This window comes from Microcaecilia unicolor, chromosome 6 (assembly GCF_901765095.1).
Source record: "Microcaecilia unicolor chromosome 6, aMicUni1.1, whole genome shotgun sequence".
In the NCBI taxonomy this organism is placed as follows: Eukaryota; Metazoa; Chordata; class Amphibia; order Gymnophiona; family Siphonopidae; genus Microcaecilia; species Microcaecilia unicolor.
In genome coordinates this window covers 92432197-92452285 of record NC_044036.1, presented here as the reverse complement: position 1 = coordinate 92452285, position 20089 = coordinate 92432197, and the positions used below count along the sequence as shown (strand labels likewise).

General features: G+C 44.5%; 1 protein-coding gene across 1 annotated transcript in view; it reads left to right on the top strand.

The window, feature by feature from the left end:
- Positions 1–253: 253 nt before the first annotated feature.
- LAMC1 (laminin subunit gamma 1) overlaps positions 254–20089 on the top strand; it is a 369035-nt gene continuing 349199 nt past the window's right edge. Inside the window, exon 1 of the mRNA XM_030207519.1 lies at positions 254–1016. Within this exon, the coding sequence (XP_030063379.1) occupies positions 623–1016 (394 nt within the window). The 5' untranslated portion in view covers positions 254–622. The remainder of the gene's footprint in view (positions 1017–20089) is intronic.

Sequence of the window (20089 nt, the reverse complement as noted above, 5' to 3'; positions counted from 1 at the left end):
CCCTGAGCTACAGGTAGCATGCGGGGGACCCACCCTTACCAGTCCACACCGTGCAAGCACACGAACTAACTAGCCCTATGGTGGCGTTTCCTCTTAAAACATCCGGCCCGCGGCTCTTCTCTTCAAACGCATTCCGAGGACGGAAATAGCCGACATATCCGGAGGACACAACAACACTCTTTCTTTGCTTTCCCTAGTATTCCCAGGGTGCAGCGCGAGGGTGTGCTTGATTACTCCCCGTTGCCCCGCCCCTATTCCTATCCTGTGTGTCCCCGGTCGGATTGGATTCTCCATAATCTCCTCCAACCTTACCAGCGCCCGCCGGCGAAGAGAGGAGTACAAATCATCACTCAGAGTTTGCGGTAGTGTGTTTTGAAAGTAGCAGGCACTGCAGGTTTACGTGCCGTAGTCTGCTGTTGGAGAAGTATCCGACAAGTCCCGGGACTTCTGCTGTTGCTGTGCGCGAACCAGTCTCTGTTGCTCCTTTCTATAGCGTTTCTTTGCACACAGTGGGGTGCATTTGTCCGAGTTGTCCCGGTCCTCCAAGTTTGTCAAGCTTCCTTCCTTTCGTCTTGGCTAGCATTTCGGAATCCTGCAGAGCCGAACGAGCTACTTGCTAAACATGAGTTTGTGTGGAAGGGTGCGGCCGTTGCCGTGGCCTCGACTGTTCATGATTTGGTTCCTGTCGGGGGCTGCGTTGGCCGCCATGGATGAATGCACGGACGAGCATGGGCGAGCCCAGCGCTGCATGCCTGAATTCGTTAATGCTGCCTTTAATATGACTGTAGTGGCTAGCAACACGTGCGGCTCTCCTCCAGAGGAATATTGCGTGCAGACCGGAGTCACTGGGGTCACCAAGTCCTGTCACCAGTGCGATGCCAGCCAGGCTCACCTGCAGCATGGAGCCGCATACCTGACCGACTATAACAACCAGATGGACCCTACCTGGTGGCAGAGTCAGACTATGTTGGCGGGCATCCAATATCCGAGTTCTATCAACCTGACCCTTCACCTGGGTAAGTGGTCAGCATCTGGAATGTCGACATTAGTTTATTTGCTGATGAATTGTCGTCGGTCGAGAGGTCTGTTGGAGTGAGTGACAGAGAAAATCTCCTAGTTCTTACTAGTGCTAGAGGATCTCTAGGCGTACATAGAGTAATGTAGGGAAAGGGCGCAGGTTTGCTTATGTTCTTTATTTTAATCAGGGCTGCCTTACAAACGGGCACAATTAATGCACTAACGTGCAGCAACTGTTAAGACGTCCCATGTAATTACGATTGATTAATTATCTATGCCGTTAAATTTACCTGGCATATACTGATTATCCCCCATTCTGATCAGTTTCCCACGTTTTGCTCCAGATAGCTTCTATTCTTATTATAAAACGGGTCTGTAGTAGTTGTATGGTAGGAATTTGAAAATTTCCCAGCTCTTTATGTGCTTTTAAAGCCAACATTAGTATAATTTCCTTTCTGTTTTATGTGTGTATTTGAGTGACTTTGACTCACCCATTTCCTCTCCCTAAAAATCCCCTCAGCCTAAGGCCTAGTCCGAATAATCCAGTGCTATCATAGTAGTTGTGTAGGATATTTAACTGGAGGTATGGTGGTGCCAGAACTAGGTGCTTCTGTGGTTCTGGGGCTGCTTTTGGGAGGGCTTTAGTAGCTAGCTCATGTAAAAAAGCTGGGGGGGGGGGCTTAAAAAAATCTAGAAGCTTGTGCACAGGCTTTTTCTACAGGACTTTGTCTGTTAGAGTAGTATGGTAGCAGACCTGCTTGGCCTCTACCAGTTTAGTTCACTTTCATATATCCAGTTAAGGTGGGTGGGAAATGGAGTAAGGAGGATAACCTCCCTTGTCAAAAGAAAAAGATCTCTTCACTTGCTTTTTATATCTGTGGTAAGTTATATCTACAAATTTGAAAAGTTGTGCGCCCTTGTGGACTACAGAGCATTTGCAAATGTGTTCTTTGTGAATGTACTTTGAAATATGGTTAGGTCTTTTCTGTAGGCTAGTTCTCTGCTTAAGTGTATCTTTGCTGTCCCTCTTGTCTGCACTGTTTGACCTGCAGATGGATGCAGCTTTTTAAAAAAATGGATGAGTGAACTTTTTGTTTTAATGTTTGAGTATCTATCTATCTGAGGAGCTCCATCATCCTTCTTAATGACATTGTGCACCATCTTTCTAAGCTATGTCTTGAATAAACTGGCAGGCCTGCCCATGTCCCCAGGGCTCTGAGTCTTGTTTTGTTAATGGGAGACAGCAGTTCCTTTTTTGGTACTAGCTGGGATATGCTGCTGTTTTTAAAATGACATGAGAACATCAGCCATACTAGTTACTTGTTTTATGTATTCTTATCTTTGAAACAGCACAAAAACTCTGAAAAGTTTTTAATTTAGCATGGGCTATTAGTACAGTACGAGTAACTTTTGGTGCATAGGCTATATGTACAAGTGTACTGTTTTTAAACTGACACAGAAATAATGGAACCTTTTTCTTCCATATGATTCCTTAATTTCCAGGTGCTGGAGAAAATTTATTTTTGGCCAAATCTCTTCAGCTCAGTGAAGGATTGATCCCCATGACACCATCCTTATACTGAGCTGACCTATTGTAATACCTTCACAATAAAAAAAAAAAAAAGTTTGCTATAACTCAATTCAGTGAGCCCTCATTGCCATTGTTCTATAATATTTTAAATTAGAGACCTAAAAAAAATTTCAGGGATAGGTACAAAGACCTAATTCTAGCAAACAAGCTTAATCCCTATATGGAGTCTCAGTTGTTATCATAGGTTTCTTATATTGGTACTGAAAAAAAGAGGAGCCATAAACTCCCAACGGGAGAAAAAATAGCTGCTCAAAAAACCCAGTGTCTTGATATTAACTTACAGAGATCAAAAAGGCAATGCTGAGTTCACACAAACTGAGGAAAAAAATCCCAAGAAGTTCAAAATATTAGAAAATCACACAAACCCCCCCCCCCCCCCACACACTTATCTTCCAGTCACTGTAACAAATCCATAAGCTTCTGGGAGCTTCTGAGCGTGGACAATTCACCAGTCAAATCCCATCACGGAGCTTCAACCTGAAAGCGCTTGTTTCGCGGTAGAGCTTCTTCCTTCTGGTGAAGCTGTGCTGCTAAACAGTAGCTTGGGCTCTGACTGATCATCTAGGCCTCACTCCTGTGCAACAACTGCTAGTCGTCATTGCACAGGACCATCATTGAATTGGTCTGAAGTGAGAGGGGCTGCAACTCTGTTCTAAGTTCTTGAACCTCAGTTGGCTGAATTATTGTACTCTGTATCATATTGAAAGAGTTGAGAGGGGACCAGGAGACTCTTTCCTAAGACTGCACATCTAGTTTGCCATGTCCACTTTCTCATAGCCTCGAGGCACCTAAATGTGTTGCATTGCTGAAAGAGCATACTAGTGGAGAACTCGTGCATGATTCATGGTGATCTTGGGTAATGCTCTTACATTTCTCTCTGTATATTAGTCTGATTTTTTTTGCATTGTTTCATCTATATTTGAGTTACACTGTGCAGGAAAATACTGAGGGGGGAGGGTTGTATGGGTATGGCAGAGGAACAGAGTAGGTTGTCATTGCCCTACTAAAGTTTTTATCCTTCACAGCATCAGGGCCGCCAAGAGACTGAACTGGGCCCAGCCCAGGGAAGGCCTGGCGCCAGAGTTTTCTGTCTTGTGCTTCTGTCAGGACATGATCACTTGGGTTCCGTCAGGAGCAGGAGAGATAGAGACCCTGGTGCTGGGCTCTCCATGGAGGTCCGGGGAATTTTGCCCCCCCCACCCCCCACCCCCGGCAGCCTTGCATAGCATTAGCAGCCAGGGGGATGAGGGAGCAGAGACAGAGCTTGGTTTGTTTTGCCGTTCTAAGCAAAAAGATGTTCCACTGCTTCTGTTGGGAGGGATGGGTTCTTGAATCTTATGCATTTCTCCTTAAAGGACCATTTTGTGCTTAGTCTTCTGAGGATCCCGTGGGCCAGTGCTCAGAACTCTGGTGCCAGAAAATACCAAAAAATCAAGTTCCCGATACTAAACAGCATGCAAAATTTTTTTTTTTTTTTTATAGTAAGGTGCAATAGCATTTTTAGCTTGCCTTAAAAATCAGCTGGTGCTAAACACTGAGACACCCATTATTTATTTATTTAAAATGTTATATTCAGCCTACAGCTATATGGATTACAAATCAACATACACAGTAAAACAAAATAGTCAAAAGCAGCTCCAAACGTCTCTCCTAAAACAGCCATTGTGATGCCTATGGGCGTCTCAGCATTTAGCGCCAGCTGATTTTTAGCGTGAGCTAAAAATGCTAGTGCTTTGTAGTAAGGGACCCACCCTATATGTTCTCTGTGCAAGGTGGAGGAACGTGCCTGGCGCATGTGTACAAGAGTTTTGCAGTAAGCAGAGCTCTTGTACGCATGCCCATTCAAACCCAGGAGTGCAGGCACACATCAACACTGTTCTGCTCCTGCAATCTGCTGCTACTACTACTAATCATTTCTTTCCTTAGTGTCCCTCCTGACTGGCCCAGAAAGATACTGATGGGTTGTGCACTCCTTCCAGCAGGTGAAGACCGAGAATTCTGATTCTGGTGACAGCCAATAGCTGTAGTAAGATCCAGTATTCTCAGTCTCCAGCAGGTGGAAGGTGGTGAGCCCTTCAGTCTCCTATTCTTATTTAATATTTAACTATATTCTTCCCTTTTTCTGTTTGTGTGTGTGTATATATATATATATATATATATATATATGTGTGTGTATTTCAGATTTGTGTTCTGTGCAACGCTAAAAAAAAGCAAACTTTATTGATAACGGAGGCTGAGGCCCGCAGGGGTTCTCTTATAGCCTTGAGGGTGTTATACTCAGGTGTCCGGGTCCCTCCCCCCACAACTACCGCTGACTTATTTACTCAGTTTGCTAAATCAGTTTATTCAGCACTCAGCCCCTTTGAGGGAAGGGTGTTCTGAGGACAAGGAGCGAGAGCAGCATTGCTTTGCTGTGGTTTAAAAATAACAAAAATTCAAAAGCGCCAAAAGAGAAAAGCAGCTCAGTTTTCAGGCTTGCCACATCTTCTACTGCAGCGGTAATTAGTTATCCTGATTTTTGAAGCTCTTCCTTCATTTTCTTGTGTTGAAAAAAATAAAATAAAAAGCGCGCTCTAAAGTAATGGCAGAGAAGTTGCGGCGATGTGTAGTATGCCGACGCAGGGGGCTTATGGCATCTGGCATTTGCAAGTTTTGTACCGCCATGGAGGTTCTGACTACTTCTTCAGAGTCAGAAGCAGTATCGGGAGCCATACTTTCTCCTCCGTTACAAACAGCTCTTTAGGCTCTGGTTTAGGCGGGAAGCATCGCCATTTTGCAGCCACGGTCCTCAGCTTCAGAGCTTTAGCGCCACATCAGCCCTTAGATGTGTCTTTGGTACAGGGGGCATCTCAGGAGACAGACCCTTTAAGGAGAGTTTTCTCCAGAATTTGTTCTGCAAATGTATAAAGTGTTTTTGATGCACAAATCGGATCCTTTTGCAGCTCTCCCTCCTGAGGAGTCAGGGGGTCTTGGATCTTCTCTCCATCATCCTAGGGTTTCCTGGGCTGTAGATGAAGAAGCTGATATGGAGTTTGATCCTGAGATGCCTTGCCTAGAGGAAGATCTTGCAGTAGAAGACAGGTTTATCTGAGGAACCTGCTCTGGCAGACCCGGTAACATTCTTTCATGCCTGCTGAAGATCCTTCTCTTGTATGGATTTTTCATAAAGAGGATTTACAAGAGCTTATAGCTTTGGTCACTTTTACATTAAACTTTAATGAGGATTCAGAGGTAATTAAGGAACGTAAGGTGGATCTTTTACTCAAGGACATTAGGAAGGCTGGTAAAAATTTTCCAATGCACCAAGATATCAGGGACATCATTTAAGCACACTGGAACATGCGGATGCTCCTTTTTCTTTCTAGGTCCATGATTTGCTTATATTCAGTACTGGATCCAGACATGGCTTTAAGCCTCCTGTAGTTGATGCCATGGTTTCTGCGGTTACTAAGCACAATACTGTCCCTGTTGAGGCCCTCAACAAATCATACGAAGTATCCGCTAAGAAAGCTGAGGCCATCTCAATCTTAGCCACCTCTGTTTCTACTAAGGTGAAGTCATCTGAAGACCTATCTAAAATAAGCTCTAGCTACCAAAGAACCACAGATAGCTGCTTGAAGTGCCAGCACGGAGGCATCAAAGGAAGATTTTAAGAGAGACTTCATAAGCCGATCTTATACATCTTTCAGAGCTGTGTCTCCATCAACATGGACAGTATTGCGCCAGTAACCGCAGAAACCATGGCATCAACTATGAGAGGCTTAAGAAAATCCTTGTCTGGATCCAGTACTGAATATAAGCAAATCATGGACCTAGAAAGATAAAAACAAGCATCCGGCATGTCCACTGTGCTTAAATGCTGGGAATGTTTGCTTCAGACTGGTTGTAGCCAGTCTAAAGCGAACGTTATTTAGTTAGTAGTACACAAAGGGTGTTTCCTTGCCTCTAACGTGCTGTTAGCAACCACCGAGAACCCATGTAAATGTATTACAATGAGCTCATTGGTATTTTATGAGTATTCTGGGGGATGCAAATTTTACGGCTACTCTGGAGCTGTTGGAGAGGAGGAACAAGCAGGCAGCTGCAAAGGCTGCATGCATGTGCTCCCTACCTTGAACCTTGCCTACAGGCAATTCCCTGGTGGTTCAGTGGACCCTGAACCAGTGGAGTAGCCAGTATGGGGCCATGGGGGCCTGGGCCCACGTAGATTTGCCCCTGGACCCTCCTGCCGATGACCCTCTCGACCCCCCCTCCCGCTGCCAAGCCGCTGTCGCCTACCTTTGCTAGCGGGGGACCCCAACTCCCTCCAGCCGAGCTGAGGTCCTCTTCTTCCCAATCCTGCACAAGGCTTCGTTCTGTTTCTGTGAGTCTGACGTCCTGCAGGATGTCAGACTAGAACAAAGCCTTGCGCGGGATTGGGAAGAAGAGGACCTCGGCTTGGCTGGTGGGGGTTGGGGTCCCCCACCAGCAAAAGTAGGCGATGGCGGGTTGGCGGCGGGAGGGGGGGTCGAGAGGATCGTCGGGGGGAGGGGCTAAAATGTGCCCCTCCCCTCGAGCTCTGGACCCCCCCCTCCTGCCAAAGTCTGGCTATGCCCCTGCCCTGAATCCCACCCCGCATCCCTCCCTGACAAAATTCCCTGGCGGTCTGGAGACCTCCCCCCCCCCCCCGTTAAACAATGTATTGGTGATCAAGCAGACCCTTTCCCCCCTACCTTGGCAAATTACCTGGGTAGTCTAGTGACCCCCTCCCCTCTCAGGTACCTTGAAAAAGTTGGACAGCAGCAACCTCTCCTGCCTCGGGCCCTTCTACTTTCGAAATGGCAGTGCCCAACCCCTGTCTGGTGCATTCTGGGATGCAATGGGGTGGAATGCACCAGGCAAGGGCTGGGCACTGCCATTTTGAAAGCGATGGGGCCTGAAGGAGAAAGTGTTGCTCCTGCCTAACTTTTTTAAGATACCAGGGAGGGAAGGGGGTCACTAGACCACCAGGATCATTTGCTGGTGTGCAGACAAACTATTTCAGGGGAGGTTTGGGGTCCATTGGACCACCAGGGAGTTTTGCTAGAAGGTGGTCTATTGGACCATCAGGGTTTTTTTGGACAAGCTGTTAAATGCATTTGACAGCTTTGAGTTGCAAACAGCAACCAAAATACAAAAGGGGATCCATTCATCTCATTTGCACGTGATCCCCTTTTTGCATTGGTCGCTGTTTGCGACTCATTTAAATTTTACCGAGATGGCTGCCTTTGTGTATCTGGCCCACAGTCTCTGAACTGGAAGGAGGCAGGACTGGAGAGAGCTACAGTGGGCAAAACTCTGAAAAATATCCAGAACCTTTAGCCATTTTTTTGGCTTTGAGACAGAGAATTTACAAATTTGTAGAATCTTCAAAAAAAAAAAAAAATCCAGCCATTTGGCAATTCTAAACTTCTGAGTCCTTGGCACATCTGACAGGGCCCCCTACACTTCTGGGACCTAGATACATGCCTAGTTTGCTTATACCTTAATCTGGCTTTGGATACAGGAGGGGGGGGGGGGGTGACAGGCTTGATAGCATGGATTGATCTTGTGATTGAGGTAGAGGGATGGTTGTTGTCTTAGAAATTACTGTTGAATGTGATGTTTGAGAGAGGTACACACTTTCACCCAAAAATTGGCCCAGTCCATTTGTTTTGTTTTTTAATTCAAGGTCAAAGTAACCATACAACAAACAGCTGCACAGCAATGCTAAGCAAAGTCATTAAACCATTACATGATAGTAAGTAAACAATGAAAAATTAGAGAACAGAACACAATATAGCATATGACTGAGAGAACTTAACACCTTACCACCACCTCCATAACCCTCAACATGAAACTACAACTAAGATGGTTGATCATCTGGACTTCTATGACTTCAGGCCATCTATTGAAATTAACCTGTCCAAAATGTCCTAACCCCCTCCCACCCACCCAGAGGACCCCAAGACAGCCCATGATGGTGGAGTTTATTTAATACTGCATTTCTGTTCCTGAATGCGATAGTAACAATTCCAAACAGACAAAAAAAGCTTGCTTTTTTCTTGAGGTTGCAAATGAAACCAAAGCTTTATGCAGCCCAGATACAGAAACCTGTCCAAAAATGTCCCCCTCTAAGAAGTCCCTGAGCTTCTGTCCCAATCTCGTTTTCAAGGCTACCTGTTATAGACTAATGTAGTAATGATAAAGCTGTATATTTGCAAAGTGATCTTTACAGGTTAAAGGTTTTTGCTATAATTCTAAGCATGAACATCTCCTCATTGAGGATGGAGGTTTCTATTCTGTCAAGGTGATACCCAATTCTGCTCATCTCCTAGTGTCCAGACTTCATTCCTTGCTGGAAATCAGCATTGCCCCTACATGGTAACAAATCGCTAATAAGAGTTTTGATTCCAAAATTTCAAAAGCTGTTGCCAGATACTTCTCAAGGGTTACAGCAAAATACTCCTATGACAAGCTTGAAGCTTTAGCCTGGAAAAGAAAGTTTAAATGCCATGGAGCAAATAGTACCCGTTCCCAACGTGTTGGGGTAAATTGCTCAGAAGCAAAAATCTAATCTCGAAGATACCTCAGGAGGCAAGCTTGATTGTACCACCGAAGGCAGGGTAAGCTTAAACCTCCCTTTGACCAAGTGCCATGAAGATACTCCATACGAAGTTTGTTTCTTTCCACCCCTAAAAACTTCCTGCACATTCTATTTAACAACTGCAAATCTTTCCACAAGAGACGTAGTGGAAGAACTTGCAAGACATAAAGCCAGTGAGGGGAAAAGCACCTTCCTTCCCATTAGGGATAAAGGTAAATGACAAACCATTTTTCAAATTGAAGATTAGTATCCCGCAACAACCTGTCTGCATTCATACAATATATAGTTCATGGTTCCGTGGACAGTTACCCTCCCATTTCAACGGGAAGGATCCTTGCCAATCTAAACCGTGGTCTCCAGTCTCGGAGAATTACAAAGTTCGGATTCCCTGGTCGATCCAGGCCCAGGTGAGCATGGCTTAGTGGCTCTCTGGGAATCTCCAAGAGAGTCTTCCTCTCACTATACAGGCCTGTCTGGATAGGGGGTCCTTCATCACATGGCACATGTTTGGTGATCTCCAGAGGAGGCCTCTTAGGTCGATCAACCGGCTGGATCTTGGGGCCATCGGATGTTTTCAGCTTTGCCCCACTCTTCTGGGGACAGCCTGTGTGGATCTTCTTGGACAGCTTGATAGCAGTGGCTTATTTCAATCGGCAAAGGGGAACCAGGAGTGTCCCCTCTTGCCCGGGAGTCCTGCCTCCTGTTCCTTTGAGTGGAGGCTCATGTTCCCCTTCTGTCGGCCACTCACATTTTGGGGAGGCTCAGTATGGAGACCAATTTATTTCTTCAGTCTCCTTTGACCCAGGAGAATGGCATCTTGCTCAGGAGGTTTTTGACCTAATAGTGGACCGGTGGGAAGACCCCCATACTCTCTGATGGCTTTTCAGTCCATTGCGCAACTAGGAGCCACCTTCAGTCACAGGAGGGAGGTGGGTTCCCTAGGGATCGATGCCCTCGTCCAGCTGTGGCCAGTGGAGGGCCTCCTGTACGTCTTTCCTCCCAGGCCGATGGAGGGTAAGGGTATTACAGAGGATTGTAGCGTATCGGGACTGGGTTGTCCTGGTGGCACCGGACTGGCCCAGACATCCTTAGTATGCGGAACTGGTCCAACTTCAGATGGATGGAAGCTCCAATGCCCCTTCCACTTTGGAGGGGCCTTCTTCATCAAGTCCAGATCCTCATGGAGGATTCCTCCCCCTTTGATCTTTCGGCCTGGCTCTTGAAAGGTTGCAGCTGAAGAGGAAAGCGCTGTACTTCTACAGCCTATGCGAGACTTCTACTGCCTATGTGAGAGTGTGGTTGGACGTTTGAGGCCTGGGCAGCCCATTGCCTCACTTCAGGCTTCTTTAGGACACATTTTGGCCTTTCTGCAGGACAGGCTGCAACAAAGCTTGGCTTTCAACACCCTGAAGGTTCAGGTGTCAGCCTTGGCCTGCTACAGGGGTTGATCAGCGCACATCTATCGCAGCCCATCTGAATGTGGTCCATTTTTTTGTGCAGGAGAGGTCTTTTATTCTCCTGTGCAGTCTGTTTGTCTCTCAGGGATGTCTGGCTTGTACTTCGTGTGCTCTGGCAAGCCCTGTTTGAGCCTCTCACTCAGGTCATGCTTAAAGATCTTACCTTTAAAGAAGGTGCTCCTTGTGGCCCTCTCGGCGAGGCAGATCTTGGAGCTCCAGGCCTTGTCTTGCTGGTATCCTTTTCTCTGAGTTGCACAGTCCGGAGGTACATCCATTTCCTTCCTTTCTGCCAAAGGTGGTTTCAGCCTTTCACCTTACTCGGACAATTTTTCTTCCCTCCTTCTGGAGGGAAGATTGTTGCTCAAAATATGCAGCTTTGCATTGGTTGGATGTCAAACGTGCTTTTTTTTGCACTATTTCAAGGTTACCAATGACTTCTGCCAGTTGGATCATCTCTTTGTTCTGTTTTCAGGGTCCAGGAAGGGCCTCCAGGCTCTAAGGTGACAGTGGCTTGCTGTGTGAAGGAATGGTTAACCTGTTGTCGGGCAGGAAAACTCCACACCATCATAAGGTGAATGCCACTCGGTCTCTTTCTACCTCTCTGGCGGAGGCCCATGCGTTGTCTTTGGGGCAGTTTGTTAATCTGCTACATGGGTGTCATCTTCTACCTTTTATAAGCAGTATAGGATGGACATGGCAGCTAAAGCGGAGGTTGCCTTTGGGGCTCGGATTCTATCTTCTGTAGTGAGCTGGTCCTGCCCCCCCCTGCGAGTATTGCTTTCTACATCCCAGTTGTCTGGACTGATTCTTGGTGACATAATGGAAGGAAAAATTGTCTGTCTTGGTAATTTTTTTTTTCCTTTAGTCCCAAGGATCAGTCCAGAATCCACCCCTCTTAGTGCTCAGCTATCATTTTGTATGTAGTTGGGTGCTTTTGGTTCAAGGCACAGCTTGGGGTTGATTTTTCTTTCTTGTGGTTTTCAATAAGAGGCAGGCATTTTCTTTGTGTGTCTGTCTCATTCCTACTGCTTAGCTAGCAAATACTGGCTCAAGCTGGATGTACAAGGCTACATATAATCACAGCTTAAGAGTGCTCTCATTTCCACCTGCTGGTCGATGAGGGACACAACCCAATGTCTGGACTGATCCTAGGGACTAAAGGAAAGAAAATTATCAAGTAAGACAAAATTTTCCCTTCAAACATCCTAACGCCTGCTCTGAGCTGGTATTAGGTTTTCAGCGATAAAGGCAGCTTTGTTTTGTGCACTGTTCTCTGAGCATTGGGAGAGAATAGATTGACTACATTTGCATGATATTTATGCTAATCTTTGGTGTTCACATTGTGTCCCGCACTAGAGCCCTCTGAGCATTCTGTGCTCACGCTGGTGCTAGCTAGTCCAGCACTAATCTTGAGCACCGGCATTATGTTTTGAGCATCGGCCCAATACTTATGTTCATATCTCTCATGATAGTTAAAGCTTGGGAAAGCCATACCCACTTCCTTTCTGTGGAAAAGTCAAGATTAGTAGGGGATAAAGAGAGAGGAAATTGAAAACATAAAAAGGGCAGATAGAAACTTTTGTTTTGTGAAAATAAAAGGCTCTTGTCTTGTGCAGTATTTTCCTGATCTGGCAGAAGTTAAATTTTAAATGTGCTTTTAGGCCTTTCTGACACAGGGTTAAATTGCTGCTTTGTAGTGTTCCAACTTAATTAAGTCTACAAAGCTTCTGCAATGTTAATCCTATGGCAGAGAAAACAAAGGGAAATGTGTCTGCAGAAAGCATTAATAAATGACTGAAACATTTCTTGTCTGTGTCAACAGGCTGTTAACCAGGGAAGTTCCAGTTTGCTTCTGTTTGTTGGAATTTCTCCGTTTAGGAAACCCAAGTTCTTAGTTTACTGTAATTTCTAAAGCAGTTGGCAAGAATTGTTCAATCTCATGTGGAAAGGGATGGATATTAGATACAGGGTTAATGGAGATGCATTACGCAGCCTAAGAATTGTCAAGTACTTAAAATGAGATTCTGTAACTTTTTTTTCTTTTCTATTTTATTTAGGTTGCCCTTTCTCTTGGCAGACCTGTGTAATTAAAAAAAAACAAAACACTTACATACAAGTTTAGTGAGGGCCCGATGCACAAAGCATACTAAGCTTGCAACGTTTGCTTTAGACCAGAGGTTTTGTGAGGACTGGCCTAGTGGTTAGGGTGGTGGACTTTGGTCCTGGGGAACTGAGGAACAGAGTTCAATTCCCACTTCAGGCACAGGCAGCTCCTTGTGACTCTGGGCAAGTCACTTAACCCTCCATTGCCCCATGTAAGCCGCATTGAGCCTGCCATGAGTGGGAAAGCGCGGGTACAAATGTAACAAAACAAAACTTCAACCGTTTGCTGTAGCAGCTCTGAGAACCCTATGCAAATGTTTTACAATGCGCTTATTAGTATTTAAATGAGCATTCTGAGTGATGCACAGCCATTTATGGGCACTGCACCTTCCAACCTTTTAAGGTACAGAAATTAACGACTGGTCTGGAGCTGTCATTAGTTAGAGCAGTGTATAGTGCAAGCAGATTGCTCCCCATGGTAAGCTATCAGTTCACAGACTAGACACCTGACCAGACCCCCTAGTGGCAAGCTCTGGTGCTCTAGTGGGATTCCTTCCCTCCACCCCCTAGACACCTCCATATACTGTAAAAACTGAAAGCAGGAGGACCAGCCTCCCCCCTACTGCGTTTGGCCTGCCCAGTGCATCCCAGGATGCACTAGGCAGGGGCTGGGCGCCATCATTTTATTCTGAGCGGGCTAAGGCAGTAGGAAGGAGGTAGTCTTCCTGCTTGCCACTAGGGGGTCTGGTCGGGAGGGGATCCACTGGACCGCTAGGGATTTATTTTGGGTCGGGAGGGGGGGTCCTTTGGTCTTTGGAGGGGGTGTCGGATTAGTGTGTGTGCACCGTAGTGGTCTAGTGGCAGGTGCTGATGCTGTTTGTGCATGTGCAAGTTAACCGAGTTGCAAACAGTAACCAATGCACAAAGGGAGAAATTTGCTGCTGACAGTTTGACTTCTCATTTTTATTTTGTGAAAAATCTCTAATCCAAAGGAAAATTATTCAAATGGTTACTTGATTTATATTTTTGTATTTAATGAACAAAAACAGACTAGAAAAACTGAGGTTCTAATGCAGGTCAGTATAACAAGCACTGCACTGGTAGAAAGATGGAAAAGGAATTGTTAGGATTATTTTTAGAAATTGTCTAGCAATTTGAGCCTTGGGATCATGGTTTCACCATTAGTGTAATAGTATTTTCAGCAGCTCCACAAATACAAAAAAAATGTGTTGTTGTTTTTTTTGTTTTGTTTTTTTTGCATGCAAAATGTCAGTGTGCTTGTTAATGTAGAAAATATAATATGACAGCTGTAAAGTATGAGTAGGAAATCCAGGGGTGGTAAGCTGAGATGCCTCTCTACTGGAGCTGAATTTTTTTTTTACCCATAGGGGCTCTATTAGTTACTAAGAATTTGATTAACGTTTTGCAGGCTTGAACATGACAAGCTTCAGATTTTCTTTTAATGGCCAACAGTTTTTTCAGTTCTTGTTATGTTAAATCTGCTTTAAAGAGATCCTTTTTTTACTTTTGTCCCTTTCTGCATCTGGCTGCCTCTCCCACTGACTGCTGTGTCAAGTTTGCCCGCAACATTATCCAGAGGGCTGAGCATTTATTTTAAGGGATGGAGATTGGGTGGCATTTTAGTATACAAAATAGCTATTAATATTTGTCATGCTTCTAAGGTGCAGCTAACTCAGTATATATTGCACACAGATCCATGAGGCAGTGTCTGCTGAATATTCACCTACTCTTCTGAAGTTTTACATTTTTTTAAAAATTTTATTTTTGTAATCGGCTGCATAGGTTTGGATTATGAGATTTAAACAATGGAATTTCTTGCTAGTTTCCTAGCCAGACATTGTTGTTAATGTTTGTGCTGAAAATTTGGAAGCATCTCCTGTGTAGACAAGATGCAGATTGTCATTGTACAGTCAAAATACAATTGAGAAATGAAGTCAACAATTGATTTAATAAAGGTGAAATAACATTTTAAACAATTGTGGGGAAGCTAACAAATTTTATTCAAGCACCTTTCTGACCTGATTTGTATTTTTCTTTAAATCAGTACCTTATTTTCTTACTTCTGTTACTCTTATCTATCTGTATGTTCCATCTTTGCTTACACCCTATACTGTGTATTAAAATGTTTTATTGTATTGACATTGGAATGCAGCATATTATTTATTTATTTAGATTTTGCTCACACTTTTTTCAGTAGTAGCTGAAGGTGAGTTACATTCAGGTACACTGGATATTTCTCTGTCCCAGGAGGGCTCACAATCTAAGTTTGTACCTGAGACAATGGAGGGTTAAGTGACTTGCCCAAGATCACAAGGAGCAGCAGCAGGATTTGAACTGGCCACCTCTGGATTGCAAGACCAGTGCTCTAACCACTAGGCCACTCCTTCACTCCACTTTTGCCATACTATGTATTGTGTGAATATTTTTAATGCTGTAATTGTCTATTTCTTATGTTGACTTATTCTTGCTGTACACTGCCTTCAGTGAATTCCTTTAAAAAGGCGGTAAATAAATCCTAATAAAATAAAAAATAGCCAAGTGCCCTCCATTCTGCTGAACTTTTGGTAGTACTGAGGACCTGGGGGAAGGTGGGGAAAGCTGCATTCTTTCAGCTATTTCTTTGGGACTTTACTTAACTAGTTCTGCTGGCCTTATCCTTCATAGACCCTGAGGGGTAATTCTGTGAAGCATTTTCCACATGAAAGGTATGCTTTGCTTTCAGGAAATGACTGTTATAAAACTGCATATGAATAGAAATGTGTAGAAAATTGCATTGCAAGATAGTGCCTACTCTTATGTGATCTTGTGTAGGTGTTTGGGGATGGGGGGATGGTGGAGTTAAAATGTATGCATCCTTTTTTTTTTTAATACATTTTTTTATTATACTTTGAAATAATTACAAAGAAAATCTTTGTGGAAATTACAGCACAGAGTATAACAGAAAAAAATGCTTCAAGCATAAGACAGTATTAACTGTGCTTATTAGCCCACCACAGGGAGAATCCAAGACAAGTGAAGAAATTCTACAAGAATATTAATTGTTACTATTCTATCTAATACTAGAAAAGTGTAGGACCTACGCTATTACTCTGATTGTCCTGATATGTTGAAGTACAGCACACTGGAAATCAAAAAGACACAACCCCTTTCCCCTCTAGAAGAATTGTAACTGAGAGGGCTCAAAGAAAACATATTTCACATTATTTAAGGAAATTAAGCATTTACAAGGCTAACGTAATTGAAATGTAGCACCAAGTACCAAAACCTTCAAACGATATATAAGGAAATTTCACCTCCTAACGATGGACTCAAGTTAGAAGGTGAAATTTCCTTATATATCGTTAGTCCTTCTGTCTAAAAAAACATATGCAACAAAGCTTCTTTGTCCTGTTGGAATACATATGAAAATTACACTATGGAAGGCCAAACCACTTTCTTTTTATGTAAAACAAACAATGTTTTAGGAGAAAAAAAGGCCTCTGTACGTCTGTAGTCTCGATTTTGTGTTTTGTGACTCAGAACCACAATCTTCATCGACTACAAATAGCTCCAATCTTCTTGCTTTAATTCTCCTTTTTAAACTTTATCTCTTCTGGTGGTTTGGGCTTCTATTGTGTAATTACCACATTTTTGACAGAAAGTGCTTCTTTTGTATGAGTGGTAAGTTCTGTAAGATAAAAGGGATATATATGAAACCAAAAGAGTAGCATGAGAGAGTATCTCCTTCGTGGAGGTCTCTAGTATGCCAGTCAAATTCAAAACTTCTGCAGTAGATTCAGGTTGATCAGGTCTCAGAGAACTGCTACACTTTTTTTATGGTAATGGGTTAAAATATATGATTCAATGGGGTAAGTCCCAACTCTTCATACTTAAAGGTCTCTTTCAGAAATCTATAAAAACTTTATGCAAGTGTTGTCAATTGAGGAAAATTAAGTTGTCTCAAATTTAGACACTTAATATAATTCTCAAGATGTTCTATTCTACGATACAAAATCATTTTATCCTGCAACAAAGTAATTTGAGTAGATTTCACCTGTTGGATTTGCCAGGGCTGGTGTTAGACATGCTGGGACCCAGAGCAGAAATTTAAGGAGGAGGCCCCCAATCCCCTCTCTTCCCTGCCCCCTCTCTTAATTTCCCTACCCATTATTACTAACACACACAAAACAACCTTAAATGACTTCTTCACACACAAAACACAGACAGACCTTCACCAAATATAGAGCAAGGGATCACAAATTAGAAATATGAACAAACTGGGGAACCCCAAGAAGTTAAAATTGGCAAGTACTGCCCCATTAGAGAACTAAAAATAGAAATGCATTTGTCATTTTCTACTGAACAGTCGGTGGCATAACCATGAAGGGGGGGAGAGAGGACTTAGAACCCCCCCCCCCAAATTAATCTCTCTTGCTGTGGCTGATGGGGCTCCTCAAGCCTCACCAGCTGATGACCGCCTCCTCCCCCCCCCTCCTCAGATCCAGTGACCAGTACTCTCCAAGCTCTGTAGCTAGCAGCAGTATTTCAGAGATGCGGCCCCCCCCCCCCCACCTTTTCATCTTTCACATATTCATGAAATCTGAACGTGGAGGGGCAGTGGTCATTTGGGGATACCGCCAACTACAGAGCTTGCAGATTTCTGGCTGCCAGACTAGAGGAAGAGGTTTCAGTTGGCAGGATTTGGGGAATCTGTGCCAGCTCAAGTATTTATATTTAGCATTTGGGGGGGGGGGGGGAGAGAAAACTTGGTACCCACCCATATTGGGCTCAAGCCCCCTCCCTCCCCCAAATCAGCCATCTGGCTATGCCATAGAATACAATACAAAAACCATCTGTGATGCACATATCTCAAAGCTAACATATTCCAGTTAATAAATTCAAAATAAAACACTTTTTCTACTTTTGTTGTCTGAACATTTTGTTTTTCCATCATCTTGGTCCCAGTTTCTCTCTCTCTCTCTCTCTCTCCTTTCTTGTCTGTTTTTTTGCTAATCTCTTTCCAGTGTCTGCTGTCCATTTTTATTTTCTTCTCTCTTCTGTCTCCTTCCATTCCCTCAGTACACCTGTCTCTAACATATTGATTTTTCTCTTTCAGCTATTTCCTCTCTTTTTTCCTTTTCTGCCTCTGTCCACTCAAATTTCACTCTTACCCTTCTTTTTAATTTTCAGCTACCAATCAATTTTCTATCTCTTCTCAGTCCCTAGCTCTCCCATTTCCCATCTCACTCCTTTCCCAGCCTCCTATCTCTTTCCATCTACTCCCTTTTTCACATTTCTACCTCTGTACTCACTATTTCCCTCTCACTCATCTTCTTGCTACCCCCTTTTGACTTCTCCCACATGGTTCCACCATTTCCAGAATTTCCTCTCCCTCTCTTCACTCTTTTAGCCCATCTCAATCTCATTGCCTGACATTTCCCTGTCCCTTTTCCTCCACCCCCTAGCAGATTTCTCTCCCATCTTTTCCCTCCTGCCCCCCATGGGTCCATCTCCTCCTCCTCCTCTCTGTCCCCATCCCCATTTCTCCCTCTTTTCTGTTCTTCTTTCCTCTCTCTCCTTTCTTCCCCACCACCCTGGGTCTATCATCTCTCCCTTTCTCTTCGTAACTACCCTCCCATCTAGTATCTCTCTCCCTTCCTCTGCACCACTCCCAGGCCTCTTCCCAACTGTCCTCCCATCCACTATCTCTGTCCCCTTCCCTCCACACTTCAGGTCCACCTTCTGTCCCTTTCTCTTGCCTCCCTCCATGCTTACTGTCTGCTTTCTCTCTCTCGCTTTATTCTGTTTCCAAGCCCATTATTCCTTACCTTTCATCTTCTCCCACCACCCTCGTTCCAGCATCTATCCTTCTCTTTGAACCCTTCTCCCACCCAGTTTAGTTAACAAAGTTGCTTCAGGGTGACCCGGTGGGCCTCATGCCTTCCTCTTCTCTCCACCCTGATCCAACATCTCCCTCACCTTCCTGGTCTAACTGTATTTTTTTTCTAGGCAGAGGGTTTCCAGCACGGAAGCGATTGAAACATACTGCCTTCGGTGAAATTCTGCTTCCACGGCACTCTTTCTCTGCCACTGTGCGGTCCGCCCCACCTCTGAAACTAATTTCTGTTTCCGCTTGGGTGGACTGCAACGACAAAAGAAGAGTGCGAGGAGGCTGAATTTTGCCGGGCAGCGTGTTTCAATCGCTCCTGCGCCGGAAACCCTCTGTCTAAAAAAAAAAAAAAAAAAAAAAAAACATTTTTAATTTAGGTGAAGGAGACACTGGACTGGGGTGGAGAGATGGGAAAGACTTACTGGCCCATGGGGGCCCCCCTGGAGCCGTGGGACCCAGGGTAGCTGCCCTGTTTGCCCTCCCCTAACACTGGCCCTGGGATTTGCGATTCCAGGGTCTTCAACTTACCTTTCAAAGCAGTAGGGCTCTCCTCCAGTTTCTGAATATGTCAAGCATTCTGGGCCAAAGCGGGTAGGACTTGCAAAGAAATAGTATAGAGGGCTTCCAGGGCATGCCAAATTGCCTCCAGTTTGATCTCCGCCAGTTTGACTAATGGTGGAAGAACCAGAAAATGCTCCTCTGCCAGTCTCCCTGGACGCTCCCCCTTCGACACTACACCGACTGGTGTAGGTTGAGAAATGACTTCTCCAGCAGAAACCTCCATCTTTTACCCACTCACTCCCAGGACGTGCAGCAGATCTGATGCCGACCTGGAAGGACCCGGCAGAGGCAATAAACTAGGACATGAGGGAGCGATAGGATCAGCATGGCAAAGTGAAACATCACTTCTGAATCTCAGGCTCTTCTCCCTGAGCAGCAGGTTCGCCAGACGTTGTGCATGTAAATGCCGTGATCCATGATTTGCACATAGAGGGAAACACCATCCGCTGAATAGGCTGAGCACACAGCTTCCCCCGGTGCTTAGGCATCATAGACTAGGAAAAGAAAGAGAAGAATCAAAAATGTCATGCTCTGGCTCTTGGAACCCCCTAGGCGACTGTCTGCTTCCCCCCCCCCCCCCCCCCATTTTAGTTTAAAAGCTTCTTTATCTCCGTTTTAATTGTTAGCGCCAGCAGCCTGGTTCCATCACGGTGCTTGGTTCAATGTGGAGTATCCTTGAGGGATACTATTGAAACAAGATCTTTTAGGGAATTCTAATAGAAAAGTTTGAATAACGGTGTTCAATGGGAGATCAGAGTAAAGGATGCAAATTATCCCTATTAGCTTCAAAGCAGTCTGTAGATGCAAAGAAAAAAAGACAGTTTGAAGTATCTATATACAAATGCTAGAAAGATGTGAGAATTTGC